Source organism: Lupinus angustifolius, unplaced genomic scaffold (genome assembly GCF_001865875.1).
Source record: "Lupinus angustifolius cultivar Tanjil unplaced genomic scaffold, LupAngTanjil_v1.0 Scaffold_204_13, whole genome shotgun sequence".
NCBI lineage: Eukaryota > Viridiplantae > Streptophyta > Magnoliopsida > Fabales > Fabaceae > Lupinus > Lupinus angustifolius.
In genome coordinates, this window is record NW_017726880.1 from 59,953 (window position 1) to 77,246 (window position 17,294).

Below are 17,294 nucleotides of genomic sequence, written 5' to 3' on the forward strand. Positions count from 1 at the left end.
AAGATGCACGCTAGTAGGGATGGCAATTGGCACGAGCGAGTACGGGTAGTAGTTACCTGCTACCCGTTTCAAAATAGGAGAACATTACCCATACCCGCCTGTACTCGTAAGTATTTATGAATACCCACATGTACAGCGGGTACCCAACGAGTTTCCTATATTGTAAATGAATTTTAAATTTTTTACTTCTATTATGTTTCAAATGAGATAAAACTTAATTATTTTTTTACCTTTTGATTGAATATTTGACAAAAAATGCTAAATTTATTGGTGTTTTCTATTTGTGTGATTTTTTGTTCTTATTTCCTTAACAAAAAGTATATATTTTCTTTGTAAAACATGTGTATTTCTACACATGTAATAATATTTGTAGGGTGTTTTACCACCAAACTCAATAAAATATGTAAACAAAGTAAAATGAAAAAATATACATAGTGTAATGAATGTTAGAATAATGTACTTTTTATTTTAATTAAATATAATATATTAATCATATAAATAACGGGTATCCGCGGGCATGGGTATCGTAATACTCGTACCCGCCCGTATGTACTACGAATATTTTTTAAAAACCCATTTATAATATCCGTAGGTACCCGTTTGTGACTCGTACCCGTACAAATTTTACCCACTGATACGCACAAGTACATGTTTTTTTGTCATCCCTACACTTGCTCATAGTAGTGTCTCTTGATTGAGTTTGATTGAGTGGGATGATCAACTTTGTCCTTCCACCCACCCACGCTAATAGAAAGTTTTTATATTATATATATAAATATTTCATGTTTATCGACCCATATTTTTTATTTTTGGTATCAAATATTTGTGTTTTATATATTTCATTTAGTGAATTAGAATACTTTTTATATTGTAATTTTTATTTGGTGCACTTTATATTATATATTTTTGGCTTTATTTTAATGGTTAAATTAAGGTGAAAGGATGGTTAATATGTTGATAGTGATTGTATATAATTATGTAGTTTTTTGTTAGAAATTAAAGTGTTAAAGACAAAACAGGAAACAAAAATTATAATATGGTGATAGTTACACCATGTTTTCCCTTTATATATAGTATAAATGGTTAAATTAAAGTGAGATGATGGTTAATATGTTGATAGCGGTTGTATATAATTATATAATTTTTTTGTAGAAATTAAAGTGTTAAGGGCAAAATAGGAAACAAAAATTATAACATGATAATAGTTACACTATGTTTTTCCTTTATATATAGTTTAGATATAGATATAAATATAGATTAAAATAAAATTTAAAATAGGATAAAACTAATGTTATTTAGTTAGAGATAAAAGGATAGAAAGGATAAAGATCATAATGATGATATTATCTTAAATATTTGATGATAAATATTAGATAAATATAACTAAGAAATATTATTTAGTAAATTTCTTGCAGAAACATAAATATTCATAAAATATATTTAATACAAATTTATTATATATTCCAAAAAAATGTGAATACTTTAATAATATAATGAAATATTATTTATATCTTAAAATATATTTTTGACACAAACCTAACTCTTAGAACATAAATATTCACTTATCTACAAGATAGTTAATGATGTAACTTGTTTTTAAAATAAAATAAAATTATAAAGTTATTAGATAATCATTTAAAGATTGATTGATTCAAAAAAATCAAATTTATTTTGAGGTAAATCTACTAAATTAATTCAAGATTTTTCACTCACACATACCAAAATAGAAAATTGTGGGTATTGCAACTTAACTTCAATAGAAGCATTACAGAGTGACCCATAGGAATACATGAATGTACTGCTAATTATTCAGTAAAAAAAATCCAACACAATATTTTTCCAACATGCCCTACTAAAACTAAGTTTATGAAGTTCCGAGAGAAACTATATGCAGCATTTGGTAAGAGAAATGTCCACGAAGAAGACTTATTCGTGCACTTAAATTAGAAAAATATTGAAGAAGAATTGAAGGCCTTAAGAACCACTAGTTGTTTTTCAACTTGAGAATATCTATGAAGTTCTTCCCCTCACTACCAAAATCATTGTTTGCCAGAAAGTTGAGGAAATCTCTCAAGCTGCTTTCCCTATACCTCTTAGGATTCTGAGCACTCACAAGCTCTTTAGCAGGGTCGACTTTATCATCCAACCCTAAACTAAACAAGCTAGCAATTGATATCCTTGTCTCGGAGTTGTTCAATATAGCCCTATGCAGAACACTCTTGTACAATCCATTACTTAGTACCTGAAAATGGTCTCCAATATTCACTTGTAGAGCACCAGGAACGAATGGAACTAACTTCCAAGTGTTATCTTCTGAATCCATAATTTCAAGGCCAGGGCTGCTTTGGTGCAATATGGTAAGACAACTGTAGTCAGAATGTGGTGGGAGGCCTAATGCAAGTTCAGGTTGTGGACATGGTGGGTAGTAATTCACTGCCACAACTTGCATACCATTTTCAATCTTTTGGGTTAGATTATTGGTTGGGTTTATTCCAAGAATCTCTATCAGTGTTGTCATCACCTCTATGCCCAATTTCATCACTTCTTCAGACCATCTTCCCATCTTTTCCCTGTTCATTTTAAATGGTTAAATTTTGGTCCTCAATATGAAACTTTTTTTATTATAAGGGTTTAGATATGTTTTTGATAACTATTTTTGATGTCCCATCTATATAATTTGTAAGTTATTTTAAAATTCGTCCATAAGTTTAGGTAAAATTATTAATTATATGATATATAGATGACATGTGGTACCATATGAAGATTACACATTAACTCTTACAAATTTCAATTTAGTAATATCAAAATAATTTAGTTTGCAGTAATACGAAACCAATTATTTAAAAAAATTAAAAACAAAATCACCTTAGGAGAACTAAAAACATTTTTAAACTCATAATGTGTTAGTAACAATGACTTTTATTCAAGTGAATCATTTATGAACATTGTTCCCCTTCATAAAGGTAAATATAAAATGCACTGGCACTACATGCATACTAGTATTTTCTGTCCATGAAATATTAATATAGTCACAAACAATATGCGGGTCATTACATTTAGACAAATAGAAGGATATACAAAATTGTTAAATTTATAATACAAGGAAACATCACATTTTTCTAGTTATCATCAAAATTTAATTGAGAACAATCATAATTTTTCTAGTTGATTTTTTATCAAATTTTTAAATCAAGTGTCAAGTTTGTTTGGAGCAAGTATTGTGGGGGTGTGAATGTTGTATAAATTTTTCTTGTATTGAATCATCTTGAAATAATTAATGAAATTACCTATAATCTGGTGGATTTTGAGGCCACATGTGAATCCAATCATTCAAGGGGTTAGAATAGTGTTTGAGAAAAACCCTCCAAAACTGGACCTTATCACCATCATTTTTCAAGCTTGTTCCAAACCTCACTGGCTTGTGCACATCACCTGACAACAATTTCATCTTCTCTTCTGTTGGCAAATCAAAAAATTTGGAAGCTACAGATAGAGCCTCATCCAGTACTGGCTCACTCACACCATGGTTCACAACCTGAAAGTTTTCCATGTTCAAGCAAGAGACAAAAGTATACACCATTGTTTTGTTTGAACCATGATTTTATATTGTGGTTATGTTGAGGTGGAGGTTAAAACTAAAATATATACTTATAATTTTTATTGCATACAACAACAAGTAACAATATTTGCTAACAAGAATCATCCTACTGTAATGGCAGATAGCAACTTTATTTTAAGCAATATATGCCAAGAATTGTGTTCTATAACTTGACCCAGTATGGAAATAAAAATATGTTTGTCTTTTGCAAATGGAAATGGTTAATATGTTAGTTTTTTGGTATAACTAAGAATATTTCGTCACCTTATAGGTAATGAACTAACATTTTTGGGTGTTAATTGTCTCTCCCAATAAATGTTACTCTTATGAATCAAACTTTTAATCTTTTGATCTATCTGAGAATTGAATTGAGTAGAACCTTAAATCACTAGAACAAAAACCTTGTTGGTAATGACTAGGGAACAATGTTATATTAAGCCGAATCCATAAATACTAAAGAAAGCATTCTTATTATTCAAATAAACTTACTTGAAAGAAACCGAAGCGACAAGAGGCTTCTCTAATTTCTTCAATAACACGAGACCTTTCTTCTGAGCCAATATTCCTTAATGCAGCCATGTCAATGATAGGAACATTAGCCTCTTTTGGTGCCGAATTGGGTCTTTGCATATTTGCAATCACATAACATTGTGGAACATAAGAGACACCCCTCTCTTGAGCACTATTTCCTGTAGAGAATGATCTTGAATTCTCATATTGCAACATCTTCACTGTTGCCTAGCTTTATCAATGGAATGGTACAAATGCAAATTTTGGTGTCAACAATGAGTTGCTACACGATTTAAATTTGTTTTTATAGCCCAAAGTTTGAAGCTAACATTTTTTAACAAAGTTTTTAATATTTTAAATTGGCACCTAAGTACTATTTTTCTTTCTTATTATTAATTGGATGGGATGATGTTATTAAGAAAATGGTCAATTTCAAATTTTGAAACTTAGATTTGAAATATGGTAGTTTTGTCGTTCTAAAATTAGAATAAAATTTGTAAACGCATTTTCTTTTCAAAATCTATAAAGAATTTATGGGTATGACTTATATAACGTTTTTCTCATTATTCAATCACTCACTTTATTTTTATTTTTTGTCATAAGTTAACATTTTCCTTCATTTCTCACAACTTCTCAATTTCCAATTTTACATAAGTAAATTTTTCCTTCCACCAATAATATTTTGAATATTGTTCAATATTATCATTTTAAATTGTTTATTTTTATTTTATACCTTTGTAGTGGAACATGCCTTGCTAGCTATAATTAAATGTAACTTTTGTATATGACGGTGGATTTTTGTTCTAATTTTTGTTTGAAAACTAAAAATTAAAGAAGTACTTGCAAGTACGTCAATGACAAGAAGACAACTCTAGTAGTTACGGATATAAAAGTTCGGTTCATGTTGGTTTTTGGTATACAATTCAGTGATCGAAATAAATATAAAGATATGATTCAGTTCACCTCAATAAGTTGCAAATTTTATTGCAACAACCAAACCAGACTGAATCGCTAATGAATGGTTTGGTTCCGTTCCATAGTTTTTATGTTTTTTTATATTTTTTTGCATCAATTGAAAGTTCAAAATGTATTAGAAAAGATATTGTTTGTTCATAAAAGTACAAACAACAATATTATTGTTATTAGTAAAAAATTAAAACTCGTAATTATTTGTGAGTAACATATATAACAATTATGTAATTTAGGAAGAAAAGCGAATTACCATATATACAATAGTATAATTAACAATTAGTAACATATATAATAATACAATTTATGGTTAGTAACATATATAACATTACAATTTACAATTAGTAACATATATAGTAATACATGTATTGATATATGTTTTTTAATTTTGACTTTGAATTTGTTAAAGACTTAAAGTTGTTTGTTTTCGTGAATTTTGAGTAGATTATGAATATGGATTATAATTTTGAATTTCTACCTATTTGAAACTTTTTTTGTTATAGGTTTATATATATAAATATAAGTAGGTATATCTGATTTAACCGACATGCGGTTTATTTACTAAACCACTGGTTGAATCACTGTACCACAATATCAGTATCCTGGGCGGTTTGATAACTAGTACGATTTTAACAATACTGATAAATCGAGTCAAGCGGGAAAAACAATGGTGTCCTAATTGGTCTGAGTTTAATAACAATAGTTTTAAATTATGGTTAAATTATCTTTACCATAATTGTGGGAAAATACAATGTCTATGATTACTATGTCGGTCTGGACTTCCTAAAAGCATAATATTGTGACTACAATAAAATAAAGGTTATTGATGAAATTTAAAATATTGTTTTATCTAGTCTGTTTCTCTTGGATAGAGAAATGAATTATGATCAAAATAATTTAGTCTCCTATTAAACAAGTGAGTCAACTAATCTTACCAAATATATCCAATTCAATTAACAATTTTATTACCTTTCAACTTTCATTGGCCTAACTTATATGTTTTCAATTAAGTTATAAGTTTTTAATTAACTTATTAGGTAATTATTGTGAATATGATTTAAAAGAACAATTATAAAGTAGTAAACTTCCAACTTACATGAATGCCAAGTTTTCATATTTGTCCACTCTCATCGCCATCAATTACAAAAGGAATTTAATTATTCACTTGAAAATGCACTACATTTAGCCCTCTTGTTTTGTATTGCAATTTTTTATTTTTGTTTGTAAAGGTATTTAAAGGATAAATAGAAATTAAACTTGAAATAGAATCACACATTTAAGTAGGATTTATAGAGAAGTAATGACATGATAAAAGTTAATATAGATATAGAATAAAATAAAGAAATAACGGACAAAAGTAAAAGTTATATAAATATAGACTATATTTTTAAAAATAGAATATACAAAATATACTTTTAATGATAATGATACATTTAATTTTATAAGAATATAATATAAGGAAAAAATATAACTTCTTAATAAAAGTAAAATAGAAAAAGACAACTACACCATCTATCTACTATTTCCCTTATAAATAAATTAAAGAACTACCTACTATTTCCCTTATAAATTTAAGAAGAAAAACAACCACACTAGATTATACACTAAAGTTTAATACAATAATCTAGTAATCTTATTATTAATGGAATGAGTGATGTTTTTACTAAAATTGATATCTCTATATCATGACACATATACTTGGAAGGGGTAGGGGTGTAAAAGTTTAGTTCATTTTTAGTGCAATTCAATGACTAAGCCAAACACAAAGATATAATTCAGTTCACCTCAATTAACCATAAATTTTATTGTGGAACTGAACCGAACTACACATGAATGATTCGACTTCACATTTTTTTATATAAAAATTCTATTGTCAATTTTGAAAATTTAAAATATATTACAAGAGTCTATTATTATGCGAAAATATAAATCATAAATATATGAATAAAAAATTGAAACTCATACTTGTTCGTTGCATGTTAGTAACACTTAAAAATTATGTAATTTAGAAAGACAAAACAAATGACCATATATAATAGTACAATTTGTAATTAGTAAGATATATCTCAATACAATTCACAATTAGTAACATACATAACAATTTTGTAATATATATATATATATATATATATATATATATATATATCAATTAGTAGCATATATAATAGTATCATATGTAACATTATAATTCACAATTAGTAACAGATATAGCATTCTACGTATAACAATTTATGGTATATCTTAATTTCAAATACAGTTAAAAGATATGTTCCAAATCATCAACATAGTGAGAAAGTAGCACATATAACAATTTAGTAAGGAGTAACAAATATATCACTAACATAATAATAGTTTAGTAACATGTATATAACATTATAATCCATACAAAATTAACAATTTAAGCCACAAAATTGGTTGAATAATTCAAATAACATTATTTCCTAGTATTTACTTATTTAATATGCGGTTCAATTCCAACAGTTCCTAAATTTTAAAAACCATGAACCGAACCTATCATAAATGATTCCTTAAAAACAATAATGAACTGAACTATATTTTATGGTTTAGTTCGGTTTCACCAGTTTAACAGTTTAATCCAGAACCGCTTACACCTCTAATAAGGGACTATTTTTCTCAACATAAAATTGGCTACAAATATGCATGACAAATACATGTTATGCATTTCAACTAGCTCAAATGTGGCTACATTAAGGTTCTGTCCAGAAAAACTAGCTTATAGCTATGAGCTTGTAACTTGTAGTTATGAAGATAACTTATTAAATTAGAGTTATTCGGTAAAACGAGCTTTTTAAGTATCTAAAATTTAGAAAAAGACTAAAAAGACATATATTATATATTTATTTATTTATTAATTGAAGTAATTAAATACATAGATAATTTAAAATAATCATTTATTTTTATATTTTAGTTATAATTGGATATTTATTTTTTTTATTTAAATATTTTTTGTTTTCAATATTTTTTCCAAAAATGTAATTAAGTTACAAAAATTTATAATAAGAAATCTAGTAAGTTACATGTGCATTCGCACGAGACAATATTTTTTTGCCGCATGATTAAAATCACATTGTTATCTGTGAACTCACATGATTAAAAGCACATATATTACTCATGCATTCACATGGTTAATAACATACATGTTAGTCCGTGTATTCAAATTAGGCGTGACAAATTATCCATAATCCAAAATCCATCCAAATCCATTCGTTAGAACTAATAGATTTAAATGGATATAATCCAATGGATTGTGTTAATAATGGATGGATTCAAATCCATCTATTATATCCAATGGATATCCATGGTTATATCCATTTGGATGGATAACCAATCCATCCAAAAAATAAAAAAAAACGAATTATTTTCCAATTAATTCAATATTAATATAAAAAATCTCTCACCTTTCTAAGCACAATGCCACACACATTACAAAAGTTGAAAATTGCAATTGTAATTTTAAAAAGTGCTTATAAAAAAAGTATAAACGATTTCGGCCTTAGTGCTTTACCCCAACATCTTAATACAAAGTATAAATATATCATTTTGCTTATTCCAAAATTAAGTATTTCAGGATGATGAACTGTTGCATACAACTTATGGAAGTCCCAATTATTAGGGGTGTAAGTGGTTCTGGTTTAAATCGTAAAACTGATGAAACCGAACCGGTTCCGCGGTTCGGTTCAGTTTTTTTTATTTTGAACCATTTAAGTTCGGTTCTGCGGTTCGGTTCAGTTCAGTTTTTTTTTATTTTGAACCATTTAAGTTCGGTTCACAGTTTTGTATATTTTGGAACCGTTAAAATCGAACCGAACCATATATTAAAAGTTAGGAGAGAAAATATGATTAAGAATTTAGGATTATTAATACAATAGACTATAAATAAGAGGCAAATAGAAAAAATAAATTAGTAAACAAACCTTAATATTTATTATCTCTATTACCCATTGAGAAGATAGAAAGAAAACTAAAAAACTAGTATATTTTATTTTTTTAAAGCAAGGGTGTCAAGGCACCCACTGATATATTACCACGAAAGAGGATGAACAAAGTTTACCATTACATATACTTGAACCTATAATTAGGCAAAAGATATATATTTCTATGAAATTCAGTAGCAAGAAAAGGGGGGACCGAATTCCACCAAGAAGTGGTTCTAGAGTTCACTCCGAAGGAAGCTAGAATGTCCGCACAAGAGTTTCCTTCCCTGAAAATGTGAGAAACCTTGAGCCTCAAGGAAGAAATTATCCTCTTGGAATTATCCTCTTGCAATGCTCCCAATAGTTGCTAAGCTTCCAAGGAGTATCTTTGTTGCCCTTGACGATTTCAACCACCAAACTTGAGTCACACTCCAACCAATCCTCCCTCCAACCCTTCAAACTAGCTATCTGAATTGCCATGATTGCAGAATATAGCTCAACAAAGAGAGAGTCTTATATATGAAGATAGGTAGCAAAACATCCCAACATGTCCCCGTTGTTGTCCCTAAAGATACCACCACCTCCTGCGTGACCAGGATAGCCATGAGCAGCACCATCAGAGTTGACTTTGATCCAACCTTGTGGAGGAGGAAGCCATCTGACTTCAGTGATGGTAGGAGCAGGATTGTAGTGGGGAGAGCAATTGAATCTACGATCCATAGAAAATTCAAAAAGAGTAGGATTAGCAGCCAGGGTAGATAGATTTCCAGTGAGAGTAGTGTCCCTTTTTATCATGTCACAAGCTTGCATGAAACCAACTTTTGTATCATCAAATCTGCTATGGTTCCTACAATACCATATAGTCGAGATGGTGTTTACTATGCTAGCAGTGACTACCAAGTTAAGTTGAGGACTCCAGTTAGTCTTGCACACCCTCAAGAGGCTCTGAATGGAGGAGCTGTCCAAAGGTAAGTCAATAATGTTTTCAAGCCAGTGCCATAAATCAGTAGCAAAATTGCATTGAAAGAAAAGGTGAGTAGATGACTCCTCTACAGCATGACAAATGGAGTAGGAAAAGGCCAAATGGATGCCCTTTTTCTGAAGGTTGACATCCAAAGGCATTTTATTATTGTACAACCTCCAAACTTTGAATGATTTTGTTGGGGGGTGAAGCTAGACCAGATTTTCTTACATCAATTGATTTGAGTCTGCCCTGGCTTGAAGAAATTGTATGCATCCTTCATACTCAAGCCACCATCACTAAAGTGAATCCAAACAAGCTTATCCTTTTGATTTGTAACACGAATTTTAATGATTGACTACAAGGATGCGGGATGCATATAGGCCATCCATGAGGGGACTAACCAGTGATTGTCCTGGATAAAATCTTCAACTCTTGCATTCAAGGAGGAGTAAAGCTGCTGAGGAATGTTCAAAGTTGTTGCTAAAGGATTACCAAGCCAGTTATCAAGCCAATAGTTTATATTAGCTCCATTACCAACTACCCATCTAGAGTTGTCATTGATCATAGTCCAGACTCTTTTGACACCAGGCCAAATTGAAGACTTTGCATAGGATTCCTGCTTCCTACTGGCTCTGTAGAACCTGGCTCTGTAAAATAAGGCCCAATCCTGAGAGGAAGACCTCATACCCCATGCAAGTTTCAGCAGAGAAGCTTGACTCATTTCAGCAATTGATCTCAGACCAAGACCTCCTTCATTAGTAGGAGTGCAGAGCTTGTGCCAAGCCACAGTGACAAGCTTTCTGGTGTTAATATCACCTGACCAGATGAAGTTCCTTATGCTCTTGTCAATACACTTCAGCAGAGAACTAGGCCATAAATAGACTTGAAAGCTGAAAGTCAGCATACTGTGTATAATGGATTTAACTAGCTCAACCCTGCCCATGATGGAAAGAGTTGAGCCTTTCCACTTAGCCAGCTTGAGCACAATTCTATCAGCTATAGGTTGAAGGTGGATTGTCCTAGGCTTCCCTTTGAAAATAGGGACTCCCAGATAAGAGAAGGGGAGGCTGCCCCTAGAGAAACCCAACCAAGTAGAAAGGGAGGCAATCTTAGCAGGAGTAGCTTGGGTAGAGAAGAATTTGCACTTACTTAGATTAATATATTGCCCAGAGGCTTGAGCATAGGTTTCAATAAGCTTGTTTAGAGCCAGAATGTCTCTCTTGATTCCTTTGCAGAAAATGAGAATGTCATCAGCATAAAGAACATGAGAGGGTGTAGATATTTTCCCAGGGCCAGAGATGGAATGAATTTTCCCTTCAACATGTAACATGGCTAATCCTCTGCTTAGGACATCTTCTACAAGACAGGAGAGAAGGGGGGATAAGGGGCCCCTTGCCTAACACAAAAGATTTTGAGAAGAAAATAAATTATCTCACCGACTCATATAATAAGCGAGAAATCTTGTCACGTTCTTCCATCATTTCATAATTTGTATGATTCTAAGTTTCACAATTGATATCACTATATCCATATTTGTCTTGTGGTATATAATCTTGATGTTGCTCTAACTTATTAAAGAACGGATCATTAGTTGAGTTCATGTCAATATAATTATGCAATATAAATACAACCATAATAATATCGATTTGAGTCTTCACACTATATTATGACATTTGGCTAATAATTTTTCATCTTTCCTTCAAGACTCCAAATGATCTCTCAATACAGCTACGAAATGATGAATGTGTACGATTAAAAGCTTCTTCACCATTATTAGGTGCCTCCTTTTTAAAATGTGATTAATGGTACCTTATTTTTGGATATGGTACCACATATCCTTCTCTATCTAGATATCCCTTATCAACCAAATAATACCTACCTAGATAAGTTTGAAAAAAATGAAAAAAAATATGATCATCATACTTCAAGCAATAAAAAATAATAATTTCAACAATAAATTGTAGAGAGAAAAACCTTTTGAATGTTGAGGAAAGTTCATTGTGGGTGTGTTAATCGCATGAAAAAATGCGTGTATCATGTGCCAAATTTTCATACCCAACAGATAAAAAAGAGAAACACCTATATAAAAGTCACACACACCCTTGACGTTGAAAGTGAGAATGCCTTTTATCCCTCTATAACCCAATTGATCAGCCTCACGAATATATGCTGCCACATGTATGCCACCAATGCATCCAATACAATCCTTAATGCAAATGTCGCCATTTTAATAATGGTATGAATTAAACTTATACAATAAATAAAAAATAAAATATTGTTTACCTTAAAATAAGGATAATATCTTGCTTCATCAACAATATGTGTTGGTATAAATTGGAATTCTTTATCCTTTGGTTGAATAAGATCACGTGCAAGACCAATGTAATATTTATTTCTACCACAAATGGCTTCTCAAACTTCATGAACATTTCTACTAATTGTATCATCGGAACATTAAAATCGCTCACCACAGTCTCTATTAGAAAGACCCAAGGCAATAATGTATACAAATATGCCAACTTTTCGACGATTGACATATTTCTACTAGGTCTCAATCCATATTTAGAGTGTAGTTCTTCACATAGTTTCAAAAATACTATTGATTCCATTCTAAAATAATTCACACATCGAATAGGATGTCCATGTAAAACTTCTTTATTCAATCTTCCCCTCTTTGAAGTGAAGTCATGCACAGTTCTGAGTACATGTACTTGTAGCAGTATGTTGCAACAACACTTGTTGTACATGTTGTCATAAGCCAAAATAGTCTATGTTTTTTCTTTGTCCTTTTCATAACGTTTTTTCACCTAAGATTTAATAAACAACGTAGTGTACGTAACACAAAAACCTTATATTTAAAAACATACAAATTACATGGACAAAAAATACAAATTTGTATTTAAAAACACCCAAATTTGCATTTAAAAACATTCAAATTACACAAAACCTTATATTTACAAAATAGAAAGCTACTTCAAGTTTTAGAAATTGAAACTAACTTCAATAATTATCTTTCCAATTTTACCCATCAATATTTTAACAAATTATATTACACGTCCTCAATTTAAAAAAACCTATTAACCTTATCTGTCACTCCTACCTTTCCTCTATTTACGTTTCCTTCACATCTATTGATTATGTGTTTTTTTATTTTACTTTTCTGACATGGTTACAAGTGACATAATTAGAGCCTCTCCTTTGTCCCGTATCAATGGGAAACCACTCGAATGGGGGTCTAAGAAGGAAACATAAATTGAGGAAAGGTAGTGTCATGCTCCGATTTTTTGCCACACGACATTTAGAAAATTCTTTACACTAAAACATTTAGAAAATTATTTTAGCCTAATCACACTAGGCTTTGAATTTCTGAAATTCAAGTATGAGAGCCTGTTACAGAGTATGGAAGATATTAGCATTCTAGCCATCATTTTAAACAGTACACCTCACTAACTACATAGATATTTTTGTGCCATGAGCTTGTTTGATTATTTTATTATTATTAAAATGGAAAATATTTTTTATTTTTTATTGTGTCTGACAAGATATGATCTTACTTCTGCTATCCCTATGAGTAATAAGAAATCAAGACTATGTAGTTCTTTATAAAAAATGTTTTGTTGGTTGGGTTTTATTTTGAGCAATGTTTAATTTTAATCACTGATTCCAACTTAAATGGGTGAAGTACATCCCTTGTGTCCAATACCACATCTATAAAAAAAACCATATTAAAATTTCACCATTTTATTACAAAAAGAATATTTTTATTATTACATAACTCTAATTAATTCTTGGCCAATTTTAAGAAAGTGAAGTGAAACCCTTGTGGCCGACAACACATCATGCCTTAAAATTGTCATCAATGTATTTCAATTATTTCATTAATCTTTGTTTATATTGGTGATCCATTACTAACCTGTTAACATGAAGTGCATGGATGACTGAGATGGAGAAGATCAAATAGCACAACCCTAAATTCTTCATCTGCTTCTGTGTAGGCCTGTAGTGTTATAGAGCGGAGGAGAGATACTTTAGGTCATAACTATCAGGGTGGTAGTGATTCAGATATATTTTTTGTGCTAGGTGTTCTGCATTTATCTAGTTTTTGGGGTATTGGAGATGATGTCAGAGGCTGTTTTCTGTTAACTTTTTGTGTGATGAGGATTTATTGGGTGTTGTGGATTTTTCTGAATTCCTTTTTGTTTGAGAGGATAAAACTGTCAAATGATGCTTTTCTATATTTTTGGAGAGGATACTATTAGAAATTCATAATTTCTAATTAATATGGACATCATATATTTAATACAATTATATCAGCTATTTATTTTTGGTTACAAAACAAGTGATTTAATTACTGACAACTCATAAGACTTCTAAAACTAATAACGGATATGGGCTTAATGAGTGAATACCCAAATAGTTGGCCTATAGGGGATAATGGGAACCCTATAAGTTAGCATATAAGGAACGGTTATGGTCCCCAAGACACCAAATCATAAATAGTTTTCACCTCTCCCCATGAGAGAGAAAACGGAGGTCCCAAAAGGAATTAAGGATTTGGTTGAGGAATGTTATCATACCAAAACTCTCTCAAACATCATACCAAAACTCTCTCAAAAGGTATGTAAAAGGAGTAGATTAGAGAACATGGATTCATGTATGACTTTGTAACATTGTTTTATATTATGTGTAAGAGACATGAGATTTAAGATCCTAGGATTGATATTATTGTGCAATGACTCATATATCTAGATAGCAATAATACAAGTTATGGGCTTGTGCTGATGTAAAAAGGTTGGGGTAGAGGACTATATATTTATGTTATGTAAACCTAATGTAACAAGGAGAAGGATAGTAAAACATAAATCCTTATTCTCTAATAATACATAGTGGTAACCTCTCAACGCTCCTAGGGACGTAGGCACCATTGGCCGAACCTCGTTACCATATCTCTTGTGTTATTCTCTTTTCTTTATACTCTTTATTATTTGATTGCTCGCTTGTTTCTAACAATTGGTATCAGATGGCTCTTAACCCATGTGCCAAATTCGAGGTGGGGAAGTTCGATGGAACTGGTAATTTCGGATTGTGGCAAAGGAGGGTTAAGGATGTGTTGGCTCAACAAGGTCTATCAAAGGCATTGCATGAGAATAAACCAGATGTTTTCGATCAAATGGATTAGGAAGATTTGAAGGAGAAGGCTGCAAGAACCATACAACTCTATTTATCAGATGAGGTGATGTATCATGTTATGGATATAACGTCACGAATAGAGGTATGAGAGACATTAGATAAGCGGTTCATCTTCAAGTCTCTAACAAATAAGTTATATTTGAAACAGAGACTCTATGTTCTGAAGATGTAGGAAGGTGCTGATTTGCAACAACATCTCAACAATTTTAATCAAGTGATCAATGACTTACAAAAACTTGATGTGAAGGTTGATAATGAGGACAAAACAATAATATTATTGTGTTCTGCCAAATTCTTATGAACACTTGGTGACTATATTGATGTATGGATCTCAGGGTGATGGTCTGTATGTGAAAGGTGTAACGCCCCGAAAAATACTTCTAAAAAACATTGCGGAAAATGGGTAATTTTTTTTTTTTGAAATGGGGATGTATAAAATTGTTTCCTTTTAAAACCTTCCTTTTCCGGGACATCACTTTAAGTAACTCAAATGCGGAAAATCAACTTATCGTTATCGAATGATAACTTAACCTGATTCACAATTTCCTGAATAACACAATTCATATAAACGGTTAAGTCATCTTTAGTTCATACAAACTAAATTGACAAAGGCGGAAACTACATCGCCACTAACATATACAAAATCCAAAAAGGAAGGGCGAAAATATTAATCATCGCCAACATGCACTAAACAAAGACATGAACAACTAAAGCCGTCAGTGTTTCAAAAGTCATAAAATGATAAGCAACTCCTAGTGGCTAACTCCAAAGCTAGGGTACTGCCTCTTCCTCAATTCCTCATGCCCCCTCCTGGAACATCACGGACGGGTAGCTCCAAATCCGAGCAAAGCTGTCTACCTGACGAGCATACGTCCGAAAAGCAAGCAATAGAAAAGAAGAGAAATAGAGAGAGTAAGACATCTAATGAACATAAATTCATTGACGGCGTGGACTTACTCAGAATATCACACTCAGATATGAAAAACAGTTCGTATGTATATATAACATATTACATTATAACTCATTAGTTGTTCTCGTATAAACAATTGTCTAATTTACATGAGTGATATAACTAGACTCATCAATTGTTCTCATAAACAATTATCAAATCAACCTATGTAATACAAACAACACTTATTTCCATCAATATCATAATTCACCATTTAGCAATATATCATTCATCGACAAGATATCATGACTATAATTAAATAACACATAAGTGGGAATCATAACCCCAAATAATAATATACACATATATTTCTATAACCAACATCATAACTCACCGTTTATCAACATAAACCAATATATCAAATAATATAATCAACATTATACTCATAATCACATCACATACATAAACATAGGCAAATATCATAACCACAAGTAATAATATGTGTGTAATGTTAATGATGCCTGATGTTTACAACTCAAATGTGGGAAACCACTTCTACAAATGCAATATATGCATGCTATGTCATGATCATCCACCTTACACCAATATCCATCCAACATCCTAATCGGAAATAATCGAGAGTACAGGTCCCGTACCAAGCCGTTTTGTACCACCCGAAATAACATATCCTCGCAAGGAATAAAAAAATCGGTTCCCTCAGGAACAGTCCTACCTGGACCTAGGTCGTACAAACGCTTTCTGGGCACCCTCTCATTGATCACGAATGCAATCCAGGGGTTGTCAGAGATTGCCTAGTTTGGCCTGTGAGAACTGTTCGATCCAACATGGTACCTCCCCAGGAATACAAGGGACTCGTCTCACCCAGACTCTCGCTATAGACATTGTTGGCAAATCACCGTCCAATTAGTGTCGTCCCTGCTTACTTCATGGTGCTCTAAGTCATACCGTCAATTTCCTCTCCACTACTCCATTATTAACCATATGCATATGAACACTAACCGCAGTTAGATGATTAAATCTTTTAATCATTATTTACCATGCTCGGCCCACCTTAAGTCATCTCCCTCAGGAATGCTTCTTGTGGGTCCCGATCTTACGTTAACACATAATATAAAGGAAATACATCCCACCACTACGACCATCGCTGAATACCCTGGACGGTCCCAGACCAAGCCTCTTACGGTCAGCCGATCTCGCTACGTGGTATCCTGGGTTCCT

The 17,294-nt window shown here is 31.5% G+C and overlaps 2 protein-coding genes across 2 annotated transcripts; both read right to left on the minus strand.

Moving 5' to 3' along the window:
• Positions 1 to 1,984: 1,984 nt before the first annotated feature.
• On the minus strand, positions 1,985 to 4,367 carry LOC109340593 (protein DOWNY MILDEW RESISTANCE 6). The gene is made up of 3 exons (XM_019578317.1): positions 4,088 to 4,367; positions 3,288 to 3,535; positions 1,985 to 2,570 (listed from the first exon to the last, which is right to left on the minus strand). Exons 1-3 carry the CDS (start codon positions 4,322 to 4,324, stop codon positions 1,985 to 1,987), a joined length of 1,071 nt encoding a protein of 356 aa, XP_019433862.1. The 5' UTR covers positions 4,325 to 4,367.
• A 5,158-nt stretch (positions 4,368 to 9,525) lies between these two features.
• On the minus strand, positions 9,526 to 10,134 carry LOC109340594. Its single transcript, XM_019578318.1, has one exon. It carries the CDS (start codon positions 10,132 to 10,134, stop codon positions 9,526 to 9,528), a length of 609 nt encoding a protein of 202 aa, XP_019433863.1.
• Positions 10,135 to 17,294: the final 7,160 nt, after the last annotated feature.